Genomic DNA, 26,209 nt, shown 5'->3' with positions numbered 1-26,209 from the left:
ACAGTAGTATTAAATTAAAAAAAAAACCCCGGCTGCATGTTTAAATAAATAGTTGTATATAACTTTATTGTTTACAAAATTTGTGCATGAGCTTTCAAAATTTACAATTTATATTTGCATTTCAAGTTATGAAAATAATTTACTAAACATGTCTGTGGTTTTTACAATAAAAAAAAACACTACTAGGATTTTATGTTTTTGTGTGATTTCAGATCAGTTGTGTTGCTGCAGCATGTCAATGAAAAAATAACTGTAAATTCAGACACGTGAGGTTGAGCCGAAGAGAATGACACCAAACAAGGCAAGGAAAAAATAACCAAACAATTTGAAGGTGAAATACAAAAGTAAAATCAAAAGCAGTCAACAGTTATATTTTGGACCTCAGAGGGTTAACTCAACAAATCCTGAAAAATTAGGTTTAAATTTTTGTTCATGAAAGTGCAGATTTCTGACATTTTGTGTAAATTTAAGCACATAACAATTTGATTTTTTTCTAACAAAAAACTGTGAAACTTAATTTAGACTGTGTGTGTAAATGAACCGCCGCATGTTGTGTAGCTTTCTGGATTTTATACTTATTGGGCTACAAATGTATTTATCATACGGCCTATACAGCACATAACACCAACATTCACATACAACTAATGTGTATGTGTAATGTAACTGAGATGTTTAATTATGTGAGCTACAGATAATAAATAGGTTATAGACTATATTTATATAAAATGCTTACTGCATTTGAATCATTTTAACCACATGCAACACCTGCATATGTGGGGTTTTTAAAAGAAGGCTTTGATTTTGCCACCCCATTTCATTTCCATGCCACCCTAAGATAATTTCTCTTGATCCGCCCCTGACAGTAAAGAGAAACCTGTGCTGTGGTTGGAGGAAGGTCCAGCCACAGAATGGATGATGAATGGACGAATGTGTGTTGGGGCAAAGTAAAACTTTTTAGATGGACAGTTTGAGCTGCATCTGAGGAGCTGAGCTGTGGTGTTTCATGTGATGTTCTGCAGGACAGAAATGTCAAAGTTCAATTTCAGAAAGCGTTCAGAGACGTTTCCACGTTAGTCTGTTGAGCAGAGACTCAGAGAGGAGCTTCAGGTCTCACGGAGATGAATCCTGCAGGTCAAATACAGGGACGAACCACCAGGGGGCAGCAGCACGCTGACACATGCATGAACAAAAGACGACACTGACAACAACAGGAAGCATCAGCAAGACTCGAAATAGAAACTGTCGACTGAAGATTGATATTTAAATACTGTATATTAAAAAGAACAAGTACTAAAACATCAACACAGGCAAAACATATGTAAACATAAACTTGTGCTTAAGCTCTGTGACCTTTGAACTTGTAAGAGCATCCTGATGCAGAATAAATCACGCGTGACTGAGTTTCCTGTTATTTTCTGAGCTCGTCACAGAAACTGGTTTCATCACAGATTTATTACAAAGTTTGAGTTTAGACCTGATTTGTGTTGGATGATGAAATAAGAACATTAGAGCACATATGCTGTGTAATTCACATATATTACCTTTTACTTCACCTAAACGGGCCAGCTCTGTTCTAGGATGCCCTCTGGACCCAGTGGAGGTTGTGAGTGACAGGAGAATGGTGGCTAAGCTGTCATCCCTGCTGGACAACATCTCCCACCCCATGCATGAGACTGTGACAGCACTGAGCAGCTCCTTCAGTGGGAGACTGCGGCACCCACGGTGTGGGACGGAGAGATTTCGCAGGTCTTTCCTCCCCACTGCTGTCAGACTCCACAACAAAGACTTTAACTGATCAAACACACACATCCACACATGTGCAATAACACAAATGTGCAATAATCTTTCTGGCACCGTTGTATTTTTCACTCTGTTGTATATAGCATTTGTATTCTATTTTTATCCTATTGTATATTTTATTCTATTTTATTCTACTGTATATAGTATTCTATTTTTATTCTATTCTGTACAGTTGTGTACTGTATTTATTCTTATTTTATTTTATTCTAATTGTCCTTCATAACTTTTGCACTGTCCACTTCCTGCTGTGACAAAACAAATTTCCCACGTGTGGGACTAATAAAGGTCATCTTATCTTATCTTATCTTATCTTAAACATTCACATAATGTTTTATACTTTTTATATGCACATCACATACATATATGAATGATGATATTGTTGATTTATTGATGTGTATATCACTTTAATGCTGCAGTCGTTGATGGTTTTAATCACCGATCTACTGCTGGCCATCATGATCCGTATAAACAAACTTAATTTAAGTAACTAAAACTTGGAAGACATCAAAAACTTATAACAACATAAGAACAATACTTAAAGTACTTTACTTGTACTCTATTGCAGTAATCCTTCTTTTTCTGATTCTGGCCTCAGTGCAGGGTCAACCCCTCACTTCATCGTCCGTCTTAAACAGGCTGATTTAGCTTCTCCTATATTTTCCAACTTTTCTCTGATTGGCTGTCACACAAAAGAAGGTTTGAACAGCAGGTGGGCGGGTCTTCCTCCTTTCTATTATATCATCCAGATCCATCCAGTGTTTCCAGCAGCTCTGGGCTCACAGGGATTATTGTACATACAACGAGGTCATTATTACAAACTTGGGTCATGTTTAATCAGAACATCTACCACAGGAACAGGAAACACATGACTGGAAATATGGAAGAAAAACGAAGCAGGTCCAGGTAAAGGAAAACGCAGCAAGCTGAAATGAAGTGGAATGACTCTTTAAGCCGGCATTTCAGATCAGCAGATAAAGAGGAAATATCTGTCTCTGCGTCGAGCTTCTCACGTTTATATAAATGAAAATATTCACCTTTTTAAAAGAATTTATTCAATGTTTAATTTATACATCGATCAGCAAATTAGCTAAAACATAACTGGAAATAAAATCTCAAGAAAACACAGAAAAAGCAAACATGCAAAATATTTTCAGTGAAAAAACTGTCAGAAAAAAAATATCCACAGATATGAACAAATGTAATAAATAGAGTAAAAAAATCCCCAGAGTGTCAGAAAACATCATATTTAATGAAACATGAAAACTTTGAGTGAACCAAAAGTGTAAAAAACAAACTCCTGAACAAAGCAGAGAAAAACACTTAGTGTGAACATGTGGAGAGCCGATGGGACGAACATCTGGACCTCCACCTCCTGAGAGAACTGTCTCTGACGTCTGTCCACCGACAGACCAGAGACACGGACGGGCTGGACAGGAAGCAGCGGCGTGCCGCTCTGTCTGACGATCGACTGAACCCAGTGACATGAGACGGGTTTCCTCAGAGTCTCTGAGGGAGTCCCGCAGGGTTCCATCTCAGGCCTCATTTCATTTTTCTGTTTTTGTATAAACATTGTGCGAACATGTTTCCAGTTAAAGGGTGCCTTTATGCAGATGACACGGTGCTGATTCAGCTGCAGGAGTCACTGGAGGTTATTCAGTAAGCGCTCCGAGATCTCTCAGCGTTGGTGTTTTCCTTTTGGAGGAGATTTAAGGAAATATTTGTGTATCCGGGTGAATGATGCTCTTTTGTTTACAATGCTTATTGAGCACTTGGTGGAAAATCTGAAGAAGGCTGAGACCTGTCTGTTTTTAAGTTTCATTGTCTCAGTGATATGTTCACGTCCATGATTCAGTGAAACAGGAGTGTAATCAGCTGACTTAAAACGGGACAACTTTCATTACTGAGTCATCTGATGATTCATTTCTGATGTTTATGGGTCATACAGGATCAGAGAGGCACTGTGCTCGTCAGCAGAGCTTAATGTGACTTGATGTCCTTTAATCTTTGGGGTTTTCATCGCTGGATTTAAATAATGTTCTCCTCGGGATGATCTCAGGATTTAGCTCACAGGAAGTTCAGTCCACTGAATGATCACATGACCTCAGAGGAGTCTGGGGGCGGTGGTGTGTCTCTCCAGGATGGTTTCACTCAGTAGTTCCTCAGTTTGAACACCTTGCTGAGCCTGGACTTGGCGCTGGAGTAGATGAGGAAGGAGCCTTCGTCCGTGCTGAAGTCCTCCCAGTCTCTGCAGCCGAACGTGGGCAGGCTGTGGACGGGAACGAAGCCCTCGTAACCCTGCCACCTAAAAACACACACAGAGGTCACCTGAGCTCAGGAAACACGTCACACCTGAGCAGATGAGCACTTACGCACCTGTAGACAACGCTGTTCAAAGAGTACGAGCTGCCGTCGTGAGAATTCGCCACCACCAGGAACTTTTCATCTCCGATGGTGAAAAACTCCCAGTCCAGCGCACTGGACACACGAAGGAGGAGAACAAGACGACATGCTGTGAAGAGCAGCTGTTACAATAAACCTTTTCTTTAAAATATATTTACGTTTTCAGGTCTTTAATTAACTGTTGAACAAAGTCCCGAAAAACAAAGAAAAAAAGATAAGTAATATGTTTCTACAGCTAAGCTTAGCAATCTCCCAAAAAATGTCCAAAAAATGACTATTATAGTTCAAAAATAATAAAAAAAAATAAAGTGGAAAAGAAAGGTCATCAATATCCTCAGAAAATATTATTAAGTATAATAAATATAAATGAACACACATATACACATGAATTAATATAAATATAATAATATGTATTAAAAAATTATATTGATAATATTTACGAATATTTATGGAATAATAAATAAATATTTAAAAAAAGTTTTCCAAAAATCTAAAAACTAACAAAATCTGAAAAAAGTGATAATAAAAAAGAACGAATAATGCAAATATAAATAATTTAATAAAGATATAAAATACTATGAACAAAATGTTGAAAAGATATTAAAATGTGTTTTTTTTAACAAAATGTAAATGATCTTAAATGAATGAATAAAATTCCAAATGAAACCTTAAACAAACATCAGGCTTCTCGGTGCTGATGGCTTCCTTTTAATTATCAGCAACATTTCCACAGTGACTTTGAAACAAATGTTATTCAGCCTTTAATCTTCGTGCTGCTCCTTTAATCTCCAGGTAAAAGCAGGAAGTGTATCTGAAGACATGTTAAATGAGCCCAGGTGTGACGCTCACCTGTGAGTGAGGATGTCCTGGAAGCGGATGAAGGTCTGTGTGAGCGTGTTCAGTTCGTACACGGTGGAGTTGATGCTGTAGACACTCGTGCCACGATCAGGGATCTTCTGACTGTTGGCGACGGCGAGGAAAAACCTGCCGTCGATCTGAAACGGCTCCCAGTCTGTCGCTCCAACTGTCTGCGGAAAGAAGAGGACACTCAGAGAACCAGGGTACGAAGGGTAACCCTCTGATAATCGCACACTTGGTGGGAGGGGCTTTCACTGCAGGAGTCCCTTCAACGCTGCTTTTAGTGGAGAAAGAAGAAGTTCTCCTTGGCATGGTGGATGCTGATTGGCTAAACTTGGAGAAAACAACCACAACACGCTCTGTTTTCAAAACTCACAGAAGCCAGAGGAGATGGAAAACAACAAGCAAGAACCAGAGTGATGCTAAAGCTGAGTGCAAGCAGACCCAGCTGCCTGATCTTCACGAGGTAGCAGGAGCATCATGGCCTCCGTGTCTACGTGTACCTGGATCCCTGTGTGATGGGACTGGGTTTATAACGTTAACTGGTGACAGTGTGAACACAGCTCAGGTCATTTTACAGGATCAGAAATGAGTCCATCAGAGGAACAGCTGAGAGTCAGAGGCTGAGGCGGTTTGGACATGTGCAGATACGGGACGAGGATGATGAAGCTGGAGCTGCTGGGCAGGAGGAGAAGAGGAAGATCTCAGAGGAAGGTTTTGGATGTTGTGAAGGAGGACAGGAGGATTTACTGCGGTCACCCCGAAAGGGAGCAGTCAGAAGAAGGAGAAGACAAAATACTTCATGCTGTGAAATTACTGCAAAGAAGCTTAAATCTAAAATGAACACAGCTGTTAGGTGGTTAGATGAGGAGTCAGAGGAAGATTCCAGCTCATGTGCAGTAAGGGTGATCAGGATCAGTCACAGAGAAAAACAAAGCAACAGTTGATGGAGGCAGTTGAGGCTCAGGTCATCCACCTATCAGAAAGTAGGTGTTTTCATCCCTGCTGCCTCCACTCTGCAGGCTGAAGTATCCTCGGGTGGGTGAACAAGTGTGTTTGCATGAATGTCAGACGTATGTGGGAAAGAAGAACTGGAGCCTTCTATCATTTAAAACACCAGTGAGTACTGTGTAATCTATTACTTTGAATTGAGTAATGACTCCATCACTGCTTGTGAGCTTTGGGCTCACTGTACACACACTGATCCATCCATTTTCTTCCACGTATCCACGGCAGCAGCCCAAGCAGAGAAGCCCAGACCTCCCTCTCCCCAGCCACCTCCTCCAGCTTGTCCGAGGGAACATCGAAGCGTTCCCAAGCCAGCCGAGATGTATAATCTCTCCAGCGTGTCCTGGGTCTGCCCCGGGGCCTCACCCAGGAGGCATCCTTGTCAGATGCTCAAACCACCTCGACTGACTGCTTTCGATGTGAAGGAGCAGCAGCTCTACTCTGAGCCCCTCCCTCTCTAAGGGCGAGGCCAGCCACCCTTCAGAGGAAGCCCATCTCAGGCCAGGCCGGGGAGCGTCTGGTGGACTTTGGGATTCACTGACACATCACAATGAAATAAGGAGGAAGCTTTTAAATGAAGTCATTATTCAGTGTTTTATACGTTACTGTAATGTGAGACTATGAAACGCTCTGCTTCGTGCTGCCTGTGTGCAGCCTGCAGGGGGAGCTGGTGAGGTCTGGCTGGGTCTGATTGGAGCTATTTGCGGCTCCATTAGTCGTGTTGATATCTGAGCAGTTTAATGCGTGCTGTGCCGGCTGTCAGCAGCTGAATTACAGGTTCAGGTGGTTTCATGATGCTTTAACATGTTTTTGTGGTTTTCAGAAGCAATAAAAGTCTTCTTCTGCGCGCAGCTGGAAACCCCCTCGCACACACGCATTAATTACACTGCTCTGGTTTCCTGTTTCATCTTTGACATCAACAGACTGAAAAACATATTTTCATCAGCGTAAGATGATTTTTATGATCTGCTTTCATGTCCACATCTGTCACCACATTAATGATTTAAACAAGCAGCTGCGTCTGTGCAGGCATCTCTGTTTACCAGGCTGCAGGTACACAGCGCTCATCATCATCACCACCTTCACCCTGAAACCCCAAACGCTGACTTTAATAAGACCGTTATCTTTGATTATTGTCACTGCAGGAGCGAATGATGCGACGGGTTCTGGGGAGGAGGAGCTAAAACAACTCCGAACGGGGTCGAGTGTAATGGCAGGAAGGTGTGAACATAAGTCAGTTCCAGGTGAACCTGAGATCACGCTAACAACACTGAAGCTCCAAGACCCTGCAGATATTAGGGGCGGGGCCTGTTTGACTGACCGGTGGATGCGACACAGGCGGCTGTAGCTGCTAGCTTCACCTGAACTGGACCTCTGCACCGTGTTTGTGCTGTTGGAGTCTTTTACTGACATCATGTGACCAGTAACATGGCTGTACTAACAGACCGTCCAGGAAGGCGGAGCAACAGTTTGGTGAGAGAAATTTGAGCATTTTGATTGGATGTTAGCTGATAACTCACACTCTTCCAAATATGGTAAATTTTTCCAAAAAAAACAGCTAAATGAGGCTGCTGTTATCATGTGACTCACTGACAACATCCTCATTGTCATGTCTGCTCTGACATCTGCCAGGACTCACCTGGACAGGTAACCAGCACCGCCCCAGCTAAACACATCCTGAGGGGGGCGCTGTCCCAAGTTCATCCTCTGGAGAGGACGCACAAGATGAAACAATCCTGTGAGAATAAATGTGAGTGGACATGTTTCACTGTCTGTGAGTTCAGTGTCACAATAAAGTAATCCTTTAAAGTTTGGCTCATATCGCTGAGTTTCAATATTTAGGATGATTAAACGATCCCAGATTTAAAAAAAAAGTTTAATTCATGAATGAAAAAGATCATTATGAGACAGAATTTAATAGATATGAGAAAAAATATCTTTCTTCTGAAATGTTTGTCATAAATCATTCATGTGCGAAGAAGCTACGTCTGTCACGTGTCCAGGTCTGCCAGACAGGAGATGTAGCATCTCAGGACTTCCTGCTTCATTAAAAATAAAAATAAAAATAATAAAAATAAAGTCTCTCTTTGGTAAATCACATTTTTAAATTTTCTTGTCTGTAATTCAATCAAATAAAACAATCTACAGTTTCAGTTGCGTACTGATGATACTGATAATCTCCATAATCAATCAAATCTATGTCTCTCATGTTCATTACTTTGACCTGCTGACAGGTCCTGCAGATTTATCAACTCAGTCTGTGTAATTGGTGCATTTACTCGGATCCTGGGAGTCAAGAATAATGAGATCGGTGGGGCTGTTCTCACAGCTGTTACAATAATGTTCAACATCCATGACAAAAGGTTAGCAGGAAGTTAGTGAAATAGTAAAGATGACACACCACGCCACCTGGCGGTTAGCTACAGAGCTGTGGTTAGACTGCTGCTGGTTTGGATTACTCTGTGAAAACGCCCTGATCTCAGCTGACACACCTGAGCTTAAAGACGTGCTGCACGTGACCAGAGCTGACGAACAGCAGGACGGGCGAGAGCGAACGCGTCGGTTTTATTAAATGATGCAAACAGCCAGAGGTCAACAAGCAGACAGATACTGAGTACAGATGACTTCATGTTCAGGAAACTTTACGCCTCTGGAGGAGGGTTTAACCAACCACGAGCCTCACAGCTGAGTCCAGCCTGCTTTGTGAACATGCTTTCTCTGGAGACGTATGAGCTTCGAAACCAGATGTCACTATCAGTCATCTACAGTCACCCACTGGTCACTGCATCAGTGCTAGGAAATAAACTGTATATAAAAGAAGGACGGAGTCACCGTGACATCACCGCTGTTAGTGAGGTCATGCTGCGAAGCCACAAACTGAACGTTATTGCTGTCACCGTGTTTAAAACCAGAGGTCCCTGGTGTGCGGTAGACCTGACTCTGAAACTGACCGATGCTGCATTCTCATTGGCTAATAACTCACCAACGACCAAACCCTATGTTGCTGTCCTCTGTGACTGTAACGGCACAATAATTTCCAAAATGAGCTTCATGTTTTATTTACAGCTGAAACATGAGGGAAACATTCACTGAGCTCAGGTCAGCTGAGCAGGACACTCACAGACAACCAGAGGAGTCGCCCCCTGCTGGCCATTAAAAGTTAGTGCACTTCCTCTTTGGTGTCACTTTTCAGACCAGGAAGGTAAAAAGTTTACGAAGGCAGACAGTGGGGAGACCCTGAAAGACAGACAAACACTGACCTGGATGCTCTGGAAGGTCTGGAAAGAGCCGTCCAGCCAGACGTAGATGGTGGAGCTGATGATGGTGGTCCGACCATCAAAGGTGTTGGCCACCACCAAAAAGTGGTACGGCCCCACAGTAAAGAACTCCCAGTCGTAGGCTCCGGATGTCAGCAGAGTCTGGTTCACCTCAAATAGCTGCAGAGACAGGAGGGATGGGTTAGGACCGAAAACACGAGGACAGAGACGATCAGCAGCGTTTATAAAGGACAGGACAGAGAGGACATGAACGCTCATGGCAGGACAGGAGAAGATCTCATGCAGTGACTGAACAGCAGCACCTTTGTGTCGGGGTTCCACCTGTAGATCACACTGTGGATGTTGTGGTTGGAGTCTCTTTCTGAGGACACACAGGGACACATTGACATGATTTCTACACTTCAGTTCTCGTCCATGTGGATCACAGAGTAAAGACAGAGAAGTGCATCCAGCTTAGAAGAACGAGTCGTCTAACAACGAGAAACACAAAGACCATCAAATGAAATCTCCACGGAGATTAGCCTCAACAAAAAGGAATCACCGTCAGCTGCGTCTCACACCTTACATGTAATCTAATTACATCTCTCCAAAACCCTGAAACTGAGTCTCTATTTGTTTTTTGTACCTAACCAACACCAGATTATCTTCAGGATCAACCTTGGCTAATTTCTTTTCAGAGTGACCAAGACAATGGACTCTGATCTGCAGGACTCCACGTACGGACCATCCAGCTACCAAATGCTCAGAAACACAGGTCTTCGAATCACTGTGGCTGTGATAGAACAGACTGATGGTTTGGACTGTGCTGGGTGCAAAGACACAACCTCATTCAGTTTCTGTTTCAGGTATTTTACCCACAGACTAACAGGTAAAGATGACGACGAACAAATACGTGTTTGACCAAACTGTTTGGTTTACAGTTGAGACGAGTTTTTAACCTTCACCCTCGATATTCTCAAAGCTTTGTGACTGTTTGTTTTCCACATGTTAAAAGCTGAGTCGTGCACAGACATTGCCATATTAAAGTTTGTCGTTGATGCTATCTGAAGGGTGTGTGTCAGTACTCATGGAGGTACCTGCAGGCCTAAACCTGCCCAGTTTAAAGTTCTCTGCATGCAGACCAGAGGTTTCCTGGATGCACGTTTGTTAGAGGGATTAGCATCCATGAAGTGAAAATAATCCACGTGTTTAGTGATCCTGGTTTGTCCAGTTTGAGTTCTGTGAAAATGAAGGAAAGAAATTCCTAAATGGTTAAAACAGTCATGGCGGTGATGTTCAGAGCTGTGACTCGAATAAAGTCTCATTCAAAATCATTTTATCTGAGTTGACTTTTTTCTACAACACAAATGTATTTGAGTAAGTTTGGATAGTTTGGTTGGAGAGACTGACACGACTGCAGACGACCTGTTTTTAAATAAAGACATTAAAATATTCTTGTAAATGCAGAAGTTTGAGGTTTGAACCATTAATGAATCTTTAAAAGATCCCGTCTGATTTTTCACAGCCTGCTAGCAGCTAATTATTTACCCGGTACAAAAATCCCTTCATAATCTGCTAGTTTTTGCTCGTTTCATGTATTTAGCAGATAAAGAGGACAGAAAATCAAAGTTGGCCCATTTATATCGAACGTGTTGGTGTTGAGGTGATTTCGGCCGGTGCGCTGTGAGTTCACCATCATTCAGAATAAACGCGAGCTCAAACAGAGAGACGGCGCACAGAGGTGTGTGATCTAACCACAGTACACCTGCACAGCCTCAGCCTCAGGAGTGTTTTATCTTTACAGGAAGTGCACACACAAATGTGTTTGAAGTGTTTACACTGGCGAGGAGATATGAGCTCTTCAAAGCTCCTGTTTGGTCAGGTGGAAACTTCGTATCTCCATCATCAAAAAGCCTCGTTTTAACCTTTAAACCCATCAGAAACGACCGGCTGCTCTGGAGCTCCTCATCCCGCTGCAGAGACTCGTTAAACTCAGATACTTTATTCACTGTGGAAAATACCCTGAACATGAAGGAAAATCGAATTTAACGAATAAATACTGCCGATCAGGAACGTTTGATCCTGAAAGTTCATCTTTGATCTGGAAATTAAAAGAAAAGTTTTATTAAAGGTTCTGTTTGCAGCATTTGTATGCATGAAATGCTTCGTTGGCCTCACAGACTGCAGGAGAGGGACATCTCAGGGCACAAAGAGCCGACGCCACTCTCCATTTATTATTTTAAAATTTTGATTAACTCAGAAAGACGTGGCCTGACGATGTTCTCCTGTGGAGACAACAATGAGCTCTTATCCTGGTTTTGTGTGATGCCCCAGCAGCTGCAGTGATCCATTCATTTAAAATGAAAAAGACTGCATTACAGTCCACTTCCTGTTTACCTCGTCTGTGATTGGCCACGACCAGGAAGCTGTGGTTGTGAATGTGAAAGGCTTCCCAGTCCTGAGCAGTGTGAGTCTCCAGAGTCTGATAACGGACGAAACGCCGCCGCCGCCGATGCCACTGATAGATGACAGACCGCTCAGACCCCGCCTCTCTGAAGTTTGACGCCACCACGAGAAAAATCTGAAGGACAGAAACACGGAGATGGATTTGGTTTAACATCACAGCGCCAAGCGGCCCTGCTCAGCTTTCACTGAACCGACGACTCACAGACGTTCACACCGAGGAGAAGTCTGTGTGCGCTGCAGTGACCTCTGACCTCTGCAGTGGCTGTTCCTTTACACACTTCTCTGAGTTAACAGGACTGAATACCTGCAGCACAATACCTGCACACAGCTGTGTGTGTGTGTGTGTGTCACACATTGTGCAAACAAGGCCAACACAATGTGCACACAAAGGTTCAAAGAGAATCAGCCTCAGATCTGTTTGTCCTCCGCCCTCTGAGCTCCACTCCACGACTCTCAGCTGCACCACCATCAAACCGGATTTATTAATCATGTTTTAAATGTTCTGCCTGTTTCGCTTGATTAGATCTGATCCCTCTGGCCTGATTGCACTTTGTGTTTTCTGTCAGAGACCGTGACAGAAACAAGCTGGAGTATGATGTCAGACAGTATTGATTTTATCCAACAATAAATCGCATGATGGCACAAAGACATTTAGTTTCTATGGTAACAGCCAACAGAAGGACAGTTAGCGATTAGCTATAACTTAGCAGCGAAGCAGGTCTCTGTTGTCAGCATGTTTACATCGTCAGCTGATGCTCATCCATACAAAACACATGACACAGAACATACAATGATCCGTGACTGTCGCAGTAACAGTGTGAGCTCGTGTCGCGCATCAGTCACAGCAGCACGGTGCTGGCTGCTCGTAGGCCGTGGGCGGAGCTAAGCCCACGGCTTTGTGCTGAGCTCCTTGAACTGCTCATCCATGTTGGAGGCGCTCACCTTGTCGTCGATGGTGAAGTGTTTCCAGGATCGAGCCTCCTGAGTGCTGATGTTCTGGTAGAGCTGGAAGGAGGCGTTGGTCCACCTGTAGATACCTGAGCCGGTCCGAGAGTCCCTGCCAGGGGAGACACGAGGGTTAGACTGAGAGGATGGAGACTTGTCCACAGCTGTGTTTCTGCTGCCGTGTTACTACTTGTTGGCTGCAGCCATGAACAGGCCCTCAGACGGGATGGAGAAGACCTCGACGTCCAGGGTCTCTGAGCGGGTGTACAGGTCCTGGTAGTCCTCCACGTAATCCAGACGCTGCTTACCTGCACACACAGGTGATGCAGCTTACATGGAGGACAGACACGTCGCAGGCACATGACATCATCGTCAGAGGTTAACAGAACCAAACCAGCCCCATCCCAGCGCTACGTTCACATGAACCCCTCCTACAGTCAGCTCCACCCGCAACATCAACTCAGGAAAAGTTTACTCTTTACAGCAGACAAGTTAATATTATACCAGATCCTCTAAAATCATAACAATTTGTTCCTTTCTGGTTTGGTTTCAGAGGAGCTTTTTTAAAAACCTGGACCATTTTAAACATTTAGAGGTTTAAAATCATCATTTCTCATTTCTTATATACAGATTTGGCATCATGTGCATTTTCATTCTATTTAAAACAACGTTTGTGATGTAAAGATTTATGCAATAAAATGAGCACCTCCGAACACAGAGTAAAATCATCCCTTATGCTCCTAATATAATGTGTTTTAGTCACATGACCCTGACATGTCTGAGGTGTGTGAGGTACTTCCTGTGTACGTCCAGACTCACTCTGCAGCAGCGTCCTCCAGGTCAGCCCGTCACAGATGAACAGACCCTTCCCCTGAGCGTTGAACCACAGCTGGCCCTGCTCCGGCCTCGAGCAGGGAGGACGATCTCCCAGAGTCACTCTGGCTTCGGCCTCTGAAACAGGACAGAGCGGGGGTTACACCTGAGGAGTTTCATGGGAACAGAGGACATGTGAGCTCCTGATTATAAGCTCCTCTGTGTAACACTTCATAACAGCACACGATCATTTTATTGGCTTAAACCAAAGCAAACTTAAAAAATCTCTGAAGTACCAAAGGATGGCAGATTCACAGTTTCCTATTTATTCCTGTAGTTCAGGAGTGACCTCACTGTCGTCTACCTGACTGAAACCATAAGGTAACCTCTGAGCCGCAGTCACAGTAAAAACTTACTGACAAACATTTTTTCAGTGAAACAAACACGCAGCAGAGAGCGCACATCAAATATAACCCAAAGAGCTCCAACAGCACAAACACGTCCAGAGGCCACGCCCCTAATAATGCAAACTTTAAACAGGTGAGTTATAAAAACATCCTCCCTGTACAGGTGTTATGAAGGAGAAACGATCCACAGAGACCAATCCGTTTATTTCTGGTGAAGCTTTAACATGGGAGTCTATGGGGACTGACTCACTGCTGACTCACTGCTGCCTCTGCTGGACGTCAGAGGAACTGCAGGGCTAGAGCCCTACAGTGAAACATGGTGGGGGTAAACAGGACCCCTGATCATTCGCTGACATGTTTCTCTGCAGCAAAGCTGGATGTGGAGGGCTCGGCTGGAAACACGTGCCTGTGTTCCTGTCAGCAGCTGCTTCAGTCTGTGCTCGGCCGATGAACACGCAGGTAATGAAGTGAAGGTTTCCATTTAACCACAAGAGATGAGTCCTCCATGATACATCAGACATCTTCACCTGAGGGGCAGCCAGATCCAGATCCAGATCAAACCGCCACCACGTTACCACAAAGGATGCAGACGTGCTCAGATAGAGCCTGACTCTAAAACAGGAGCTCTGTTGTGTTGTCTTCTGCTTTTCTCTGGAAGCAGAGACTCTGAGTGTTGAAACGAGGCAGCTGCTGTTTGTGTGGTGCGCTCAGGTATGTAAATCACCACAGACAGAGCTGACACAGGTTTATATAAACTGTGACTCATAAAGAGTCAGGATGACTGAAGGGCTCAGCACCGAGTCTTCAATCAGCTGAACTTTATTAACTCTGAGCATGATGACAGCACACGCTCAGCCTAGCTTACATCCACCCATCCTGTTTCTTTGCTGATGACCTGAGTACAGGTGAGAGTGCTGGAGACAAGGGCTGTAAGGTGGATTTCACCTGGACAGGAGCCTCATGCACCTCCATCCAGGAAATAATGGATGGACGGATGGATGGATGGATGGGTGGATGGATGGATGGATGGATGGATATGGATGGATGGATAGATGGATGGATGGATGGATGGACGGATGGACGGATGGATGGGTGGATGGATGGATAGATGGATGGATGGATGACAGATGGACGGATGGATGGGTGGATGGATATGGATGGATGGATAGATGGATGGATGGACGGATGGACGGATGGATGGATGGATGGGTGGATGGATGATGGATGGATGGATAGATGGATGGATGGACGGATGGACGGGTGGGTGGATGGATGGATGGATGGATAGATGGACGGGTGGATGGATGGATGGATGGATGGATGACAGATGGATAGATGGGTGGATGGATGGATGGATGGACGGATGGACGGGTGGGTGGATGGATGGATGGATGGGTGGATGGATGATGGATGGATATGGATGGATGGATGGATGGATGGATGGACGGATGGACGGATGGATGGATGGATGGGTGGATGGATGATGGATGGATGGATAGATGGATGGATGGACGGATGGACGGGTGGGTGGATGGATGGATGGATGGATAGATGGACGGGTGGATGGATGGATGGATGGATGGATGACAGATGGATAGATGGGTGGATGGATGGATGGATGGACGGATGGACGGGTGGGTGGATGGATGGATGGATGGGTGGATGGATGATGGATGGATAGATGGACGGGTGGATGGATGGATGGATGGATGACAGATGGATAGATGGGTGGATGGATGGATGGATGGACGGATGGACGGGTGGGTGGATGGATGGATGGATGGACGGATGGACGGATGGATGGGTGGATGGATGATGGATGGATGGATAGATGGATGGATGGACGGATGGACGGGTGGGTGGATGGATGGATGGATGGATAGATGGACGGGTGGATGGATGGATGGATGGATGACAGATGGATAGATGGGTGGATGGATGGATGGATGTAGATGGATGGATGGATGTAGATGGATGGATGGATAGATGGATGGACGGATAGATGGATGGATGGATGGATGGATGGACGGATAGATGGATGGATGGATGGATGATGGATGGATGGATAGATGGACGGATGGACGGATGGACGGGTGGGTGGATGGATGGATGGATGGATGGGTGAATGGATGATGGATGGATGGACAGATGGGTGGGTGGATGGATGGATGGATGGATAGATGGGTGGGTGGATGGGTGGGTGGATGGATGGATGGATGGATAGATGGATGGATGGATGATGGATAGATGGGTGGGTGGATGGATGGATGGATGGATGGATGGATGGATGGGTGGATGGATGATGGATGGATGGACAGATGGGTGGGTGGATGGATGGATGGATGGATAGATGGGTGGGTGGATGGGTGGGTGGATGGATGGATGGATGGACAGTGCTGTGGTGTTTGTTGGTGGCACAGAGGCAGGACAAGCTGCTCCTTCCACCTGACTCTGACACAGTAACACAAACACACCTGTGTGAATCAGCTTCTGTCTGACCTCACGCCGTCATGGAAACACACATCAAACAGCAGGAGAGAGGCTGAGTCTGCAGGTAGCACACACACACACACACACACACACACACACACACACACACACACACACACACACACACACAGTAGCTGCAGAGCTGTCAGTCACAGGTGTTTTCGTGCTTCAGGTTACTCGATCACTGAGACCATCACAGTGTCTGGTTTATGGTCCAAACACTCGCAGGGGTGGAGGAAGTCCTCGGATCCTCGCTTCGGCAGCGAGCCTGATGAGTCAGTCACCCCCAGCTCAGTGTTTTTCCACACAAAGGTTAGAGGTGTGCAGGGCCATGCTGCGGTTTTCATCCAAACCACAGCCTTTTGTTCAGCCTAAGAGGAGCTTTTACTCTAACCCTAACCAGCCGGCAAAAACCAAAGTAAACACTCAAAGTGGAAAAAAGTGAAACAAAGATCTCTACACCTGTGAGACTGTCACTACCACACTGACTCCACCACAGCGGGCATCCAGGCACTGAATACAGCGCCTACAAACAGTCGGGTTAGAACTATGAGCCAGGAAACGTGCAAAATACAGACATAAAGAGGTGAGTGAGGTGAAACTCTGCTTTTCATGCTTCCTCTCACAAACCTGTTGGTGTGGATGTTGTTGGTGAATGAAACACATCTGTCAGCTGGAGCAGCTGAAAGTATTTTTACTGTGGCTGATTATGAACACACTGTCACTCCAAACACACTCGTAGATGCTTTTTTATCAGCCTTCTAGCACTAGCAGCTGAAAATGAGCCTGTACAGCTCTCTCCCAAACTGCAGGGGGCGCTGTGCTGCGGCAGGTTTGTCTCCTCACCATAGGTGTAAACTGGCTCCTGCTGGTCCGGCTGGAAGGGGGTGGTCTTCAGGACCTGAGGGATGGACAGCTCAGTCAGAGCGGGGTCGGGGGAGGGGCACAGTCTGGGCGTGGCGTCCGAACCGGGAAGCAGCACCAGCTGCCGCAGTAAACCCTGAAGAAGAGACAGAGCGGTGAGAACCAGCAGGACGGACAGTTGGCTGATCTGACGCTGATCAGAGACTCACGGAGAAGCGCCCCCTCCACCGCCCCCTGCTGCCAACGAAGAACCGGGACCCTCTGGTGCTCAGATGGCTGGGGAAGGACTGGACCTGTTTACTGGGGGACAAGAAACCACTTAATGCCATAAAGTGGATCTCTACTGGTCTCTGTTGGTCTCTATTGGTCTATGTGGTGTCAGCTCTCACAGCTCCAGAGGAAGTCCACAGTCGACAGTCAGCGTGGCGTACTGCCCGGTGACAGCCAGCACCACTGTATGCCAGCGGTTATTGTCCAATCCAACGTCCTTAAAAGTCATTCGGCTCCGCCCACCAGGGCCAGGGGATGTGGTCAAGAAGTGGAGGCGGTTCTCAGACACTCGTAACCCCAGCAACAGCGAATCAGATCCCTCCCTCACCACAGAGAAGATGTACTCATTCGTCTGGAAGCAGAGAGAGAAAGAACACATTGGACTGGAACAAACTGGTCCAGAGTGGGCTGAACTGGGCCAGACTGATCCAAGTTGGACCTAACTGCACCAAATTGGACCAAACTGAACCAGACTGGGCTGAACTGGACCAAACTGGTTCAGACTGGGCTGAACTGGACCAGACTCATCCAAACTGGACCAGACTGGACCAGGCCCTGCTCCATTCCGCTGCATCACCTTCTGTCTCAGTGTCTGAATCTTCACCGTGGCAACCAATGAGAACTCAGAGGGAAAGTAGTAACAGTTGGTGAAGATATGGGAGGCGGGGAAATTCAGAGGTGCTGCCACGGCGCTGGCCAATCGGAGACCTCTGGAACCTTTGGACTGAACCATCTGCACCTGGAGGGGTAGTGGATGAAATATTAGGGGTAGCTACCATCATAAATGTTCATACCTTCATACTATCCTGTGTCTTACCTGAGTGGGCGTGGCATGTCCTGGGGGGGGCAGGGCTTTGGACAACAGGTCAAGAGGCAGCAGGTCTGAGGGGGAGAGAGCAGAGACGGGGTGAAATAAATCAAATAAGTTATTAATAATTTAGATTTTCTGAACCGTAAATCTGCTTCCTGTTGTTCTGCTAACCTCTCCTGCAGCCCCAGCAGTGAAACGCCACCAAGCAGACCATCAGCAGACTCTGTGAGTGTAACCCTAACGCCACTGACCCCACTGAAACTTCAGTGAAAACAAAGCATGGTTTACTGAAGCCCGATTTCCACCGCAGAGTTACACTGAACCAGCTGTATGTAGCTCGATTTAAATCACCACAGGGACACGTAAGGAGCGATCAAGGTTAGACAGTTTATCACCTGCTGCTGATTTCAGATCCCTGAAAGCTGATTTTCATGAAAGCAGCGGCTAGTGAGGCGAGTTTATCAGCTCAGAGCTCATTTCCTCCAGCTCTGACTGATAAGTGTATCTGCAGTTAATCTGTATCAGCGATGACATGTAAATGATCTCAGATCAGTTTATTTTTATCCCCTCAGAGACGGATGTTTCTTTGTCCGAAACCTCAGACCTGATCTTAAAAAAAAGCTCAAGCTTTTCAGCTTCCTGCCGAGCAGTCACAGGTTTCTGCTCTGACTCTGACGAGGCTCGAGTAAATCATTAAAACATTAAAAATCAGTTTTTCTGGATTCTTGTGTGAGACAGCGGCTGAGGGAGCAGAGACAGCATCAGGTCAACATTAGTTTTCAGCTGGAATTCCCCTTTAAGCTCCTCTGAGGCCGTCTGTGTGTTTTGTTGCGCTTGAGGATCAATGTAAGATGAATGGAGGATGAATGGAGGATGAATGGAGGGAGGGGACGACATGTACAGAAACAGATCTCACATTTCAAAGACTGAAAACACAGAAGAACAAAGCAGCGAAAGCGTCTGAAACACAGCGAGACGTCAGAGTCGGAGCTGCAAAGCGTTTTCTGACATTTGGCATCAGTGAAGTCAGCGACAGGACACACCTCAGGGGTCAGAGTTCACAATACTCAACCCCAGGAAGGCTGCTCACAAAGCCCCGGAGCCAAACGCAGTTTCAGCTGCAGGAATAAATCAGCTTGTAGCAAAGAGAAAGATCAACAGTAATGTCATCAAAAGTACACATGATGTAAAGGTGTGCACTCAGCTCTTTAACCAGAACAGAAAGACAGGTGGGAACAACTGAAAGTTCCTCAACTGAAAGCTCCACGGAATAATACCCAGAACCGCGTGATAGAGAGGACCAGGAGTCGGTTTAAGCTGTGACAACTGAACACACATCGTGCTCATGTTTTCCATCTAGCTTTACGCGACCCTCCTAACCCCACACCAGTCTGGTAACTGGATGTGTTTGGGGGCCTGTCCAGGATCTTCAGCACAACAGAACAACTTGAACAAGCAAGTCATGAATTAAAACTTCCTGTTAGGATACAACAAAGCTGTCAGCACAATGTCTGTCAGCAGTAATATATAAAAAACAAGCTCAAAACCTTTATTTATCCAGTCTCACAACCAAAAGTCTCTCTTATTTTGGACACACTGCAGATTTTGTGTTTTGTTCTTCAGAAATGAATCTGACCTCCTTCTGAAACATGTGACCGTCCCTTTAGAGCTGAAACCACCACTCTGTGTCTCCTCGTACCTGTACAGGGTCTCCAGCTGTGGCTCTGGACTATGGCGGTGAGCAGCACCCAGGTGAGAAGCAGGAAGTGACACGAAAACATCACGCCTGTGCACCGTGAACAGCGTGTGTTTGACTCCCGCTCACCGACCCGCTGCCTGTCCTGCGTCTGTCAGCGTCATTCTCCAGTTGGCCTGAGGATCTCCTGGGCGGTGTTTCTTCAGCGTCTGTGGTCAAAGAAGAACACGACAAACGTCTCAGATTTGGTTCCTTACAGCGGCGTGTCCAACATTTCCACCCGGCGAATCCAGACAGCCGTCTCGCCAATTCTTCATGAACGCCACCAAGTTCATTTGTGTTCACATAACCTGGCTTCAAACCAGCAAACTGTCTCTTTATCTGTAACTACAGCTCAGCTTTCAGTTTAAAGCTGATCGTTGCCTTCAGGCAGCAGAAGTCCTGAAATAAAACTGCTAGCTTTATTTTTAGCTAATAGTTTATTCTCTTTATTCATATTTGAGTTATTCCAGCTGTAAATCTAACAGTCATTTTAACTGCTAGCCATATTTGCTGTGGTAGACATAGTGAAACATTTAATTTGTGGCCTTAATGGTTCAGCAGTTTTTGACTGTCAGCCGTACTTTCACATTACATTACATTTCACATTGTTTCTTATCTGTCATTTTCAGTTAACTTTTAGTTACTTGCCTGTTTAAAATCATTTCTGTGGTTACGGTAGAAGGACCCGGGACAGACCCTTGGCGGGACTCTCCATGTTACACCTGCACCAGGTGGGATTTTCACAGCACTACAGACTGGTTTAAACTGGTTTAATAAATGATGCTGAACATAAAAAACTCGAGTAACGTGCAAACCTGTGGCTGAGAAATATCACACTGTGTAATTTTACCATCAGACTGCACTATCAACACGTCTACTGGGAGAACACTGGAAAAAGAAAAATGAACATTTGTGGTCACATTGATCACAAAACGATTAAACGATGAGCCAAAGATAAGAACAGCTGCTAAAGATAAAATCATGTGAACTCGTTTCGGTTTCTCCCCGTCGTGTAATGAAGCTCGTCTCCTGAACACTAACCTGCTAACATGAGCGTTTGGCCCACATTTACCCGTCTGAGAATCCGTGAGAGGAAAACAAAGATGCAAAAGCTTTGATGCACAGTGACGTCATATCTGAGCAAACCTGGGTCAGAGGTCAGAGGTTTAACCAGCCTCCTGAGGTCCAGCTCCAGTCCTAGTCTGTGAAGAAGTTTCAGGACATGTGAGGAGACCTCTGACTGTTTGTTGAGCACAGGTAAGAAGAGGCGGTGAGAGGAGCTCAGAGTGGGCAGGTTTGGCGTGCTGTGACCTCACAGACGTGCAGTCTTTGCTCTACCTGTCGGCCGTTCTTAAACCGTCCTCTTCGTCTTTGCTGGACATTTATCTAGTCTTCAGTGATCCAGAGAAACCAAAAACACAACCAGGCTCATCATCAGTCCACCTTTAAAAGTCTTCTCAGCGTCTGAGATGAACCTGATGATCTCCAGTGTGTCTCCACCTTCACCTCCACCTGTCGTCGCCTCCTCCCTCTCCACGTTTCCTCCTCTTTAAGTCCTCCACAGTTTCTCCTTTCCTTCCTCTGAGGCTGCTGTCTGTGCAGCGACTGGAGGTGATTTTCAGATTCAGGTGAGTATGACTGAGGAGAGAGAGAATTTACCTGCAGGTGAGCTGGCCTCGCTCGCCCCACATTTAAATAAAAAAGACTGGGAGGGGCTGAGGAGCGAGAGGGAGGGAGGGGCGGCTGCCTCGTCTTTACCTGTGACACACTTGAACTCACCTGAAGACAAACCTGACAGACAAAGCTGGACAGAGTCCACCTGAGAGGACAGGTGAGTGTTTCATAAAGGTGAAAGGTGTGATTGGTGGAGAGGTTTCTGCACGTTGCTGCTGCAGGTTAGTTCATGTGTTACTGGTCAGCAGCTGACACATCGTCGCTCCCTCGGTGAGCAGATATGATCACTTCCTGTCAGCGACCATGACGCTGATCAGACCAGCCAATGGGTGACCACAACGCTGTGCTAGTCCATCTTTTATATACAGTCAGTCTGTATTATCATCAAACTGATAAGCCCGACCGATATCAGATTTTTAACAGCGATACTGATATTCGGTGATTTAAAAGCCAATATTCGGACATTTCGGCCGATATTTGTCACTCTCTTCGTCCTTCTCTTTCCTCGTTTTTACCCTCTGCCCAGGTCGGATCAGCTGCTCGCGGTTTGTGGCGTTTCAAACATAAACATGGAAGATGCAGAGCGCCCTCTGGTGGACAAACGATGTAAGGTTAAAGGGTGTTTCTGTTGTCACTATGCTCATATAAACTGAAACTAACAGAGCAGCAAATAATAATCTGAGCTCTCCATGAAGTTGGTGCGGCTCTAAAAATGACGCCATATCAAATTTTTATTATTTTGTGTCTCGTGCTGTGGAGCAGTCTGGGTTTGGGCTTGTCAGTCAGGTGTTGTACTAATAAAGTTTGATTGATTATTCCTTCCTACACTGAAACTGTAAATATGAACGATCAGCTGCAGAGTTCGGTCCATGTTTCATATGATGTGAGGTTCCTGCACACGTGCTGCCTGAGAGGAGGAGGAGGAGGAAGAAAAGAAGAAGTGACTGATCTCAAGTCTGCGGCTCGCCCTCAGCTCTTCACAGCACAGGAATTTCCCAGGTGAGCCAGGGCTCCGCCCCCTGCCTGTCTGACCCACTCCCTGACATCAGGTGCCATCAGACCTGAGGCTGCACACACACACACACACACACACACACACACACACACACACACACACACACACACACACACACACACACACACACACAAAAGTACTGCATTCAATGCCAAAAATACACAGGTATTATCAAAAATAAACAGAGATTATTAGAGATTATATTCACCTCCATCATTACTGTCAGTCTCATGGTTCTGGCCAGTGGTTTCCAAGCTGAAGGCCAGGGCCCTGCACAGGGTCATAGGATAATCCCAGGAATACAGCAGGTGAGGCAAAGCTCCACCCATCAGGGTTACCTGATCAGTCTGAGGGGTGATCAGATTATAAAGGAAGAAAGAAAACTGAAATTACAGAAAATAATTCAATAATTTTTATTTTAAAAATCAAACTTTCATTGGTTCTCTTTTCTAAGAGGATTGAGTGTCACAGCGGGGTTCGCCGATGTGTTGTGAACAAGCGAGCCTTTATTTGGCAGGAAGTCAGCAGTAAACATGAAACTAAGAAAAATTATGAACAACTTTGACAACTATGAATACACTGTGATAATTATGACGAAGACTATGAAGACTGTGGTCAGTTTAACAGACGACCTGGCAATGATACACAAACAGATCACAGGAGGTGATGAGGGGAAGTGAAAACACACGAGGAAACAGAACATAATGAACATAATGACTGAAGTGAAACTAGATACAATGAACAAAGAATAAAAGAAACACGGAGACGCAGACATGACAACACAAGAACTAATAATCACAACCTAGCACAAAAAAACACAAAAACACAGAATAAACTCAAAAACGTGATATTCAGCTTACACACACACACACACACACACACACACACACACACACAGTACATCCTGACAGCGGTGCACATGGGTCAGTCTTCAGATATTTGTCACACATCAGGACAAACCAAACCTTCACCAGCTGAGACCTCATCTTCTTCAGCAAAGTGAAAATCCTGCAGTTCCTCTGACGCCCAGCAGGGGCAGCAGGGAGTCAGTCTCCATAGTCAAAGTGTTCTAGTCTCTAGTTTCACCTTCCTAACACATGTAGGAGGGAGGATGTTTCATTCAAAGAGTAAATTATTTAATTTTTAGGGGCGCGGCCTGTTTGATTGATGGTGACGCTGTAGCTGCTCGCGGTCTGCTAGGCTACACCTCAGCTAACTGCCCTGATGTGGGTCTCTGGACCGTGTTTGTGCTTTAATGACATCATCTGAAGAAACTAGCTAGCATTAGCTAATAACTCAGTGCTCCGCCCTCTTTTCACACCTGGGTCCAAAACCTTAACACAGTTCAAAATGGTTCAAATGAAAAGTGCACAGTCCAGATCCAGTCATGGTGGTCCCTGTTCCTGTCCCTGTGATTCTGAGATGGTACGACGGGAGCACGTGGAGGTGGCCTCGAACACGATATCACTCAAATTAAAATCAGGTGTTTGCCCACCGAACCCCATACCTGCACAGGTAAACCAGAAGTCAGTGTTTGCTGTGAGGGGCGAGCGCTGGGAGCTGCACAGTGTACTCAGACATGAAAAGCAGCTGTGATCTGAGAGACGTTTAAAGCCCAGTAATCCCAGTTTAAATGTGAACCTGGATCCAGGCCAGCAGGCAGAGACACGAATGAACCCACAGAGACCTTCCAGTCTCACTGTGACCGAGCTGCAGGTTCACAGGTGGAAGCAGAGCTCCACACCTTTACCTGCGTCTCCCCTCAGTACAGGTACAACACAGACTGTAAGTAGAATCATCCAGGAAGCTCATTTTTCCAAATGTTATGATAACCAGTATAAACAGGATTTCCATTTAAATGCATATAAAAGAGCCACAAAGATATAAAAAAAGACAAAATGAACTCAGAGGAGCGTCACACGCAGCGTGGGCTCTTTAGAGCGGACACATCTGAACAGAATCAGGTGAGACACGCTTGCATTTACCTGCCGACTGAACACAGGTGAGTTTCTGCTGCTCTACCTGTGCAGTTTGGTGTCGTCAGGAAAAGAATCAGTGAAAATATCCAAGAGAGCGCCCCCATCAGGATGCTGTGACCTCTCACCTCAGATCCAAGATTCAAGAAGTTTGTCATATACACCACAAAACACAAGTGGATACGCCGAGCAACGAGACTCTTACTTTGCAACTAAAATAAGAATAAACGTAACTCTGAGTTAGAAAATAATATATAGAGTAAAACAAGTGCTGATGTATCTCGTGTGTGTGTGGAGTCAGAATTTAAAGTACAGGTAGGTGCAACACTGTCACAGTGGTAACATATACTGAATATGCTATATTAAAATGTTTATGTTGTGTGAAGTTTTATTATGTTGTATATAAAAGTAAAAACTTACAGTTCGAGTCAGTGATTCTGTATGATGGGCTGATCAGCACAGATCACTCTCACACATCACACAGTTTGTTTCAGGGAGGTGAAGGTTTTACTGTCAACAAGGTTCAAGACCCTGAACAGAGTCCTCGCAAAGACAGTGTGTGTGTGTGTGTGTGTGTGAGGAATGTGAGCTGATAAAATCTCTCAAAGTGTTTCTAAAGGAAAACCATCTGCAGTCATGCTGTGTTATATAAAACTGAAACACACATATACATACACAGTTTTTACAGAGACCAAACAAACTGTATTAGCCGTGAGGAGCAGTGATGTCAGAGTCATGTGACTGGGTCTTCAGCAGCAGATCCAGGGTCAGGCTGGTCCCAGATCAGCTCGGTGACAGACACATGCTGGGCTGAATCGTAACTGCACCTCACGTCATCAGGTCGTCTGTGGGGTTTAATGAGGATCGGCTGAGACTGATCCCTGTGAGCGTCACCCTGCTCTCCAACAACACTGGGCGCTGCCCCTCAGCAGGCTTCCTGAAGTTGGCCAATCAGAAAGAGGACCTTAGTGAGTGGGATGTTAAAGAGAAGCAGCTTGTTTCACAGAGGATGGCGTGTCAGATAAAGGATTACTCTGAACTGTGACAGAGTGCCTGACAGCACAGAGCTGGGCTAAGCAGACAGGACCAGGTAATCAGATTACCTGCATGAGCTGTGGGCTGCCTGCGCTCTGTAACTGATGCTGCCTTCCTTTCATGTCTTTATGTCTGAGGCAGGCCCAGACAGGAAGCTGCTGCCATGGCATGTCACCTCCCTCGCCGACCCCTCTCATCTGCACTCGTCCTTTTTATCTGCAGACTTGACTCAGCGCTGACGTGAGCTGAGTCAGAGTCGCAGCGAGGTTAAAACAGACTGATCCAGGATAAGCCCAGGTTTAAATCTGCATGTGATCTCAGACATTTATAGGTGCTTCTGCTTTAGCGGCGCTTCGAGAAAACGCCACTTTATTTAGAAATG

At 45.5% G+C, this 26,209-nt stretch overlaps 1 protein-coding gene across 3 annotated transcripts; it reads right to left on the bottom strand.

Annotated features, from left to right (window-relative positions):
• Positions 1-2,975: 2,975 nt before the first annotated feature.
• Positions 2,976-23,157, bottom strand: LOC134644424 (thrombospondin-type laminin G domain and EAR repeat-containing protein-like). 3 transcript variants are annotated; one of them, XM_063497468.1, is made up of 17 exons: positions 23,025-23,157; positions 21,274-22,868; positions 20,089-20,294; positions 18,396-18,460; positions 18,156-18,317; positions 17,698-17,930; positions 17,518-17,608; positions 17,291-17,444; positions 13,554-13,685; positions 12,925-13,042; positions 12,732-12,846; positions 11,721-11,904; positions 9,647-9,705; positions 9,327-9,503; positions 5,050-5,228; positions 4,174-4,275; positions 2,976-4,102 (listed from the first exon to the last, which is right to left on the bottom strand). In XM_063497468.1, exons 3-17 carry the CDS (start codon positions 20,168-20,170, stop codon positions 3,949-3,951), a joined length of 2,007 nt encoding a protein of 668 aa, XP_063353538.1. In that variant the 5' UTR covers positions 20,171-20,294; positions 21,274-22,868; positions 23,025-23,157; the 3' UTR covers positions 2,976-3,948. The 3 variants fall into 3 exon arrangements, with proteins under 3 accessions (XP_063353538.1, XP_063353540.1, XP_063353539.1); XM_063497470.1 differs by lacking the exon at positions 21,274-22,868; XM_063497469.1 differs by lacking the exons at positions 21,274-22,868; positions 23,025-23,157 and having other exon boundaries at positions 20,089-20,653.
• Positions 23,158-26,209: the final 3,052 nt, after the last annotated feature.

Source organism: Pelmatolapia mariae, linkage group LG16_19 (assembly GCF_036321145.2).
Source record: "Pelmatolapia mariae isolate MD_Pm_ZW linkage group LG16_19, Pm_UMD_F_2, whole genome shotgun sequence".
Taxonomy (NCBI): Eukaryota; Metazoa; Chordata; class Actinopteri; order Cichliformes; family Cichlidae; genus Pelmatolapia; species Pelmatolapia mariae.
The sequence above is the reverse complement of the archived record's forward strand: the minus strand, read 5'-3'. Positions and strand labels throughout refer to the sequence as shown.

Coding starts and splice junctions, on each gene's coding strand:
- LOC134644424 (XM_063497468.1), bottom strand. CDS start 20,170: ATGTTTTCGTGTCACTTCCTGCTTCTCACCTGGGTGCTGCTCACCGCC. Junction 13,686..17,290: donor GGAGCCAGTTTACACCTATG/GTGAGGAGACAA, acceptor GTCCTGTTTCAG/AGGCCGAAGCCAGAGTGACT. Junction 9,706..11,720: donor CGTGGCCAATCACAGACGAG/GTAAACAGGAAG, acceptor GTGTGTCCTCAG/AAAGAGACTCCAACCACAAC.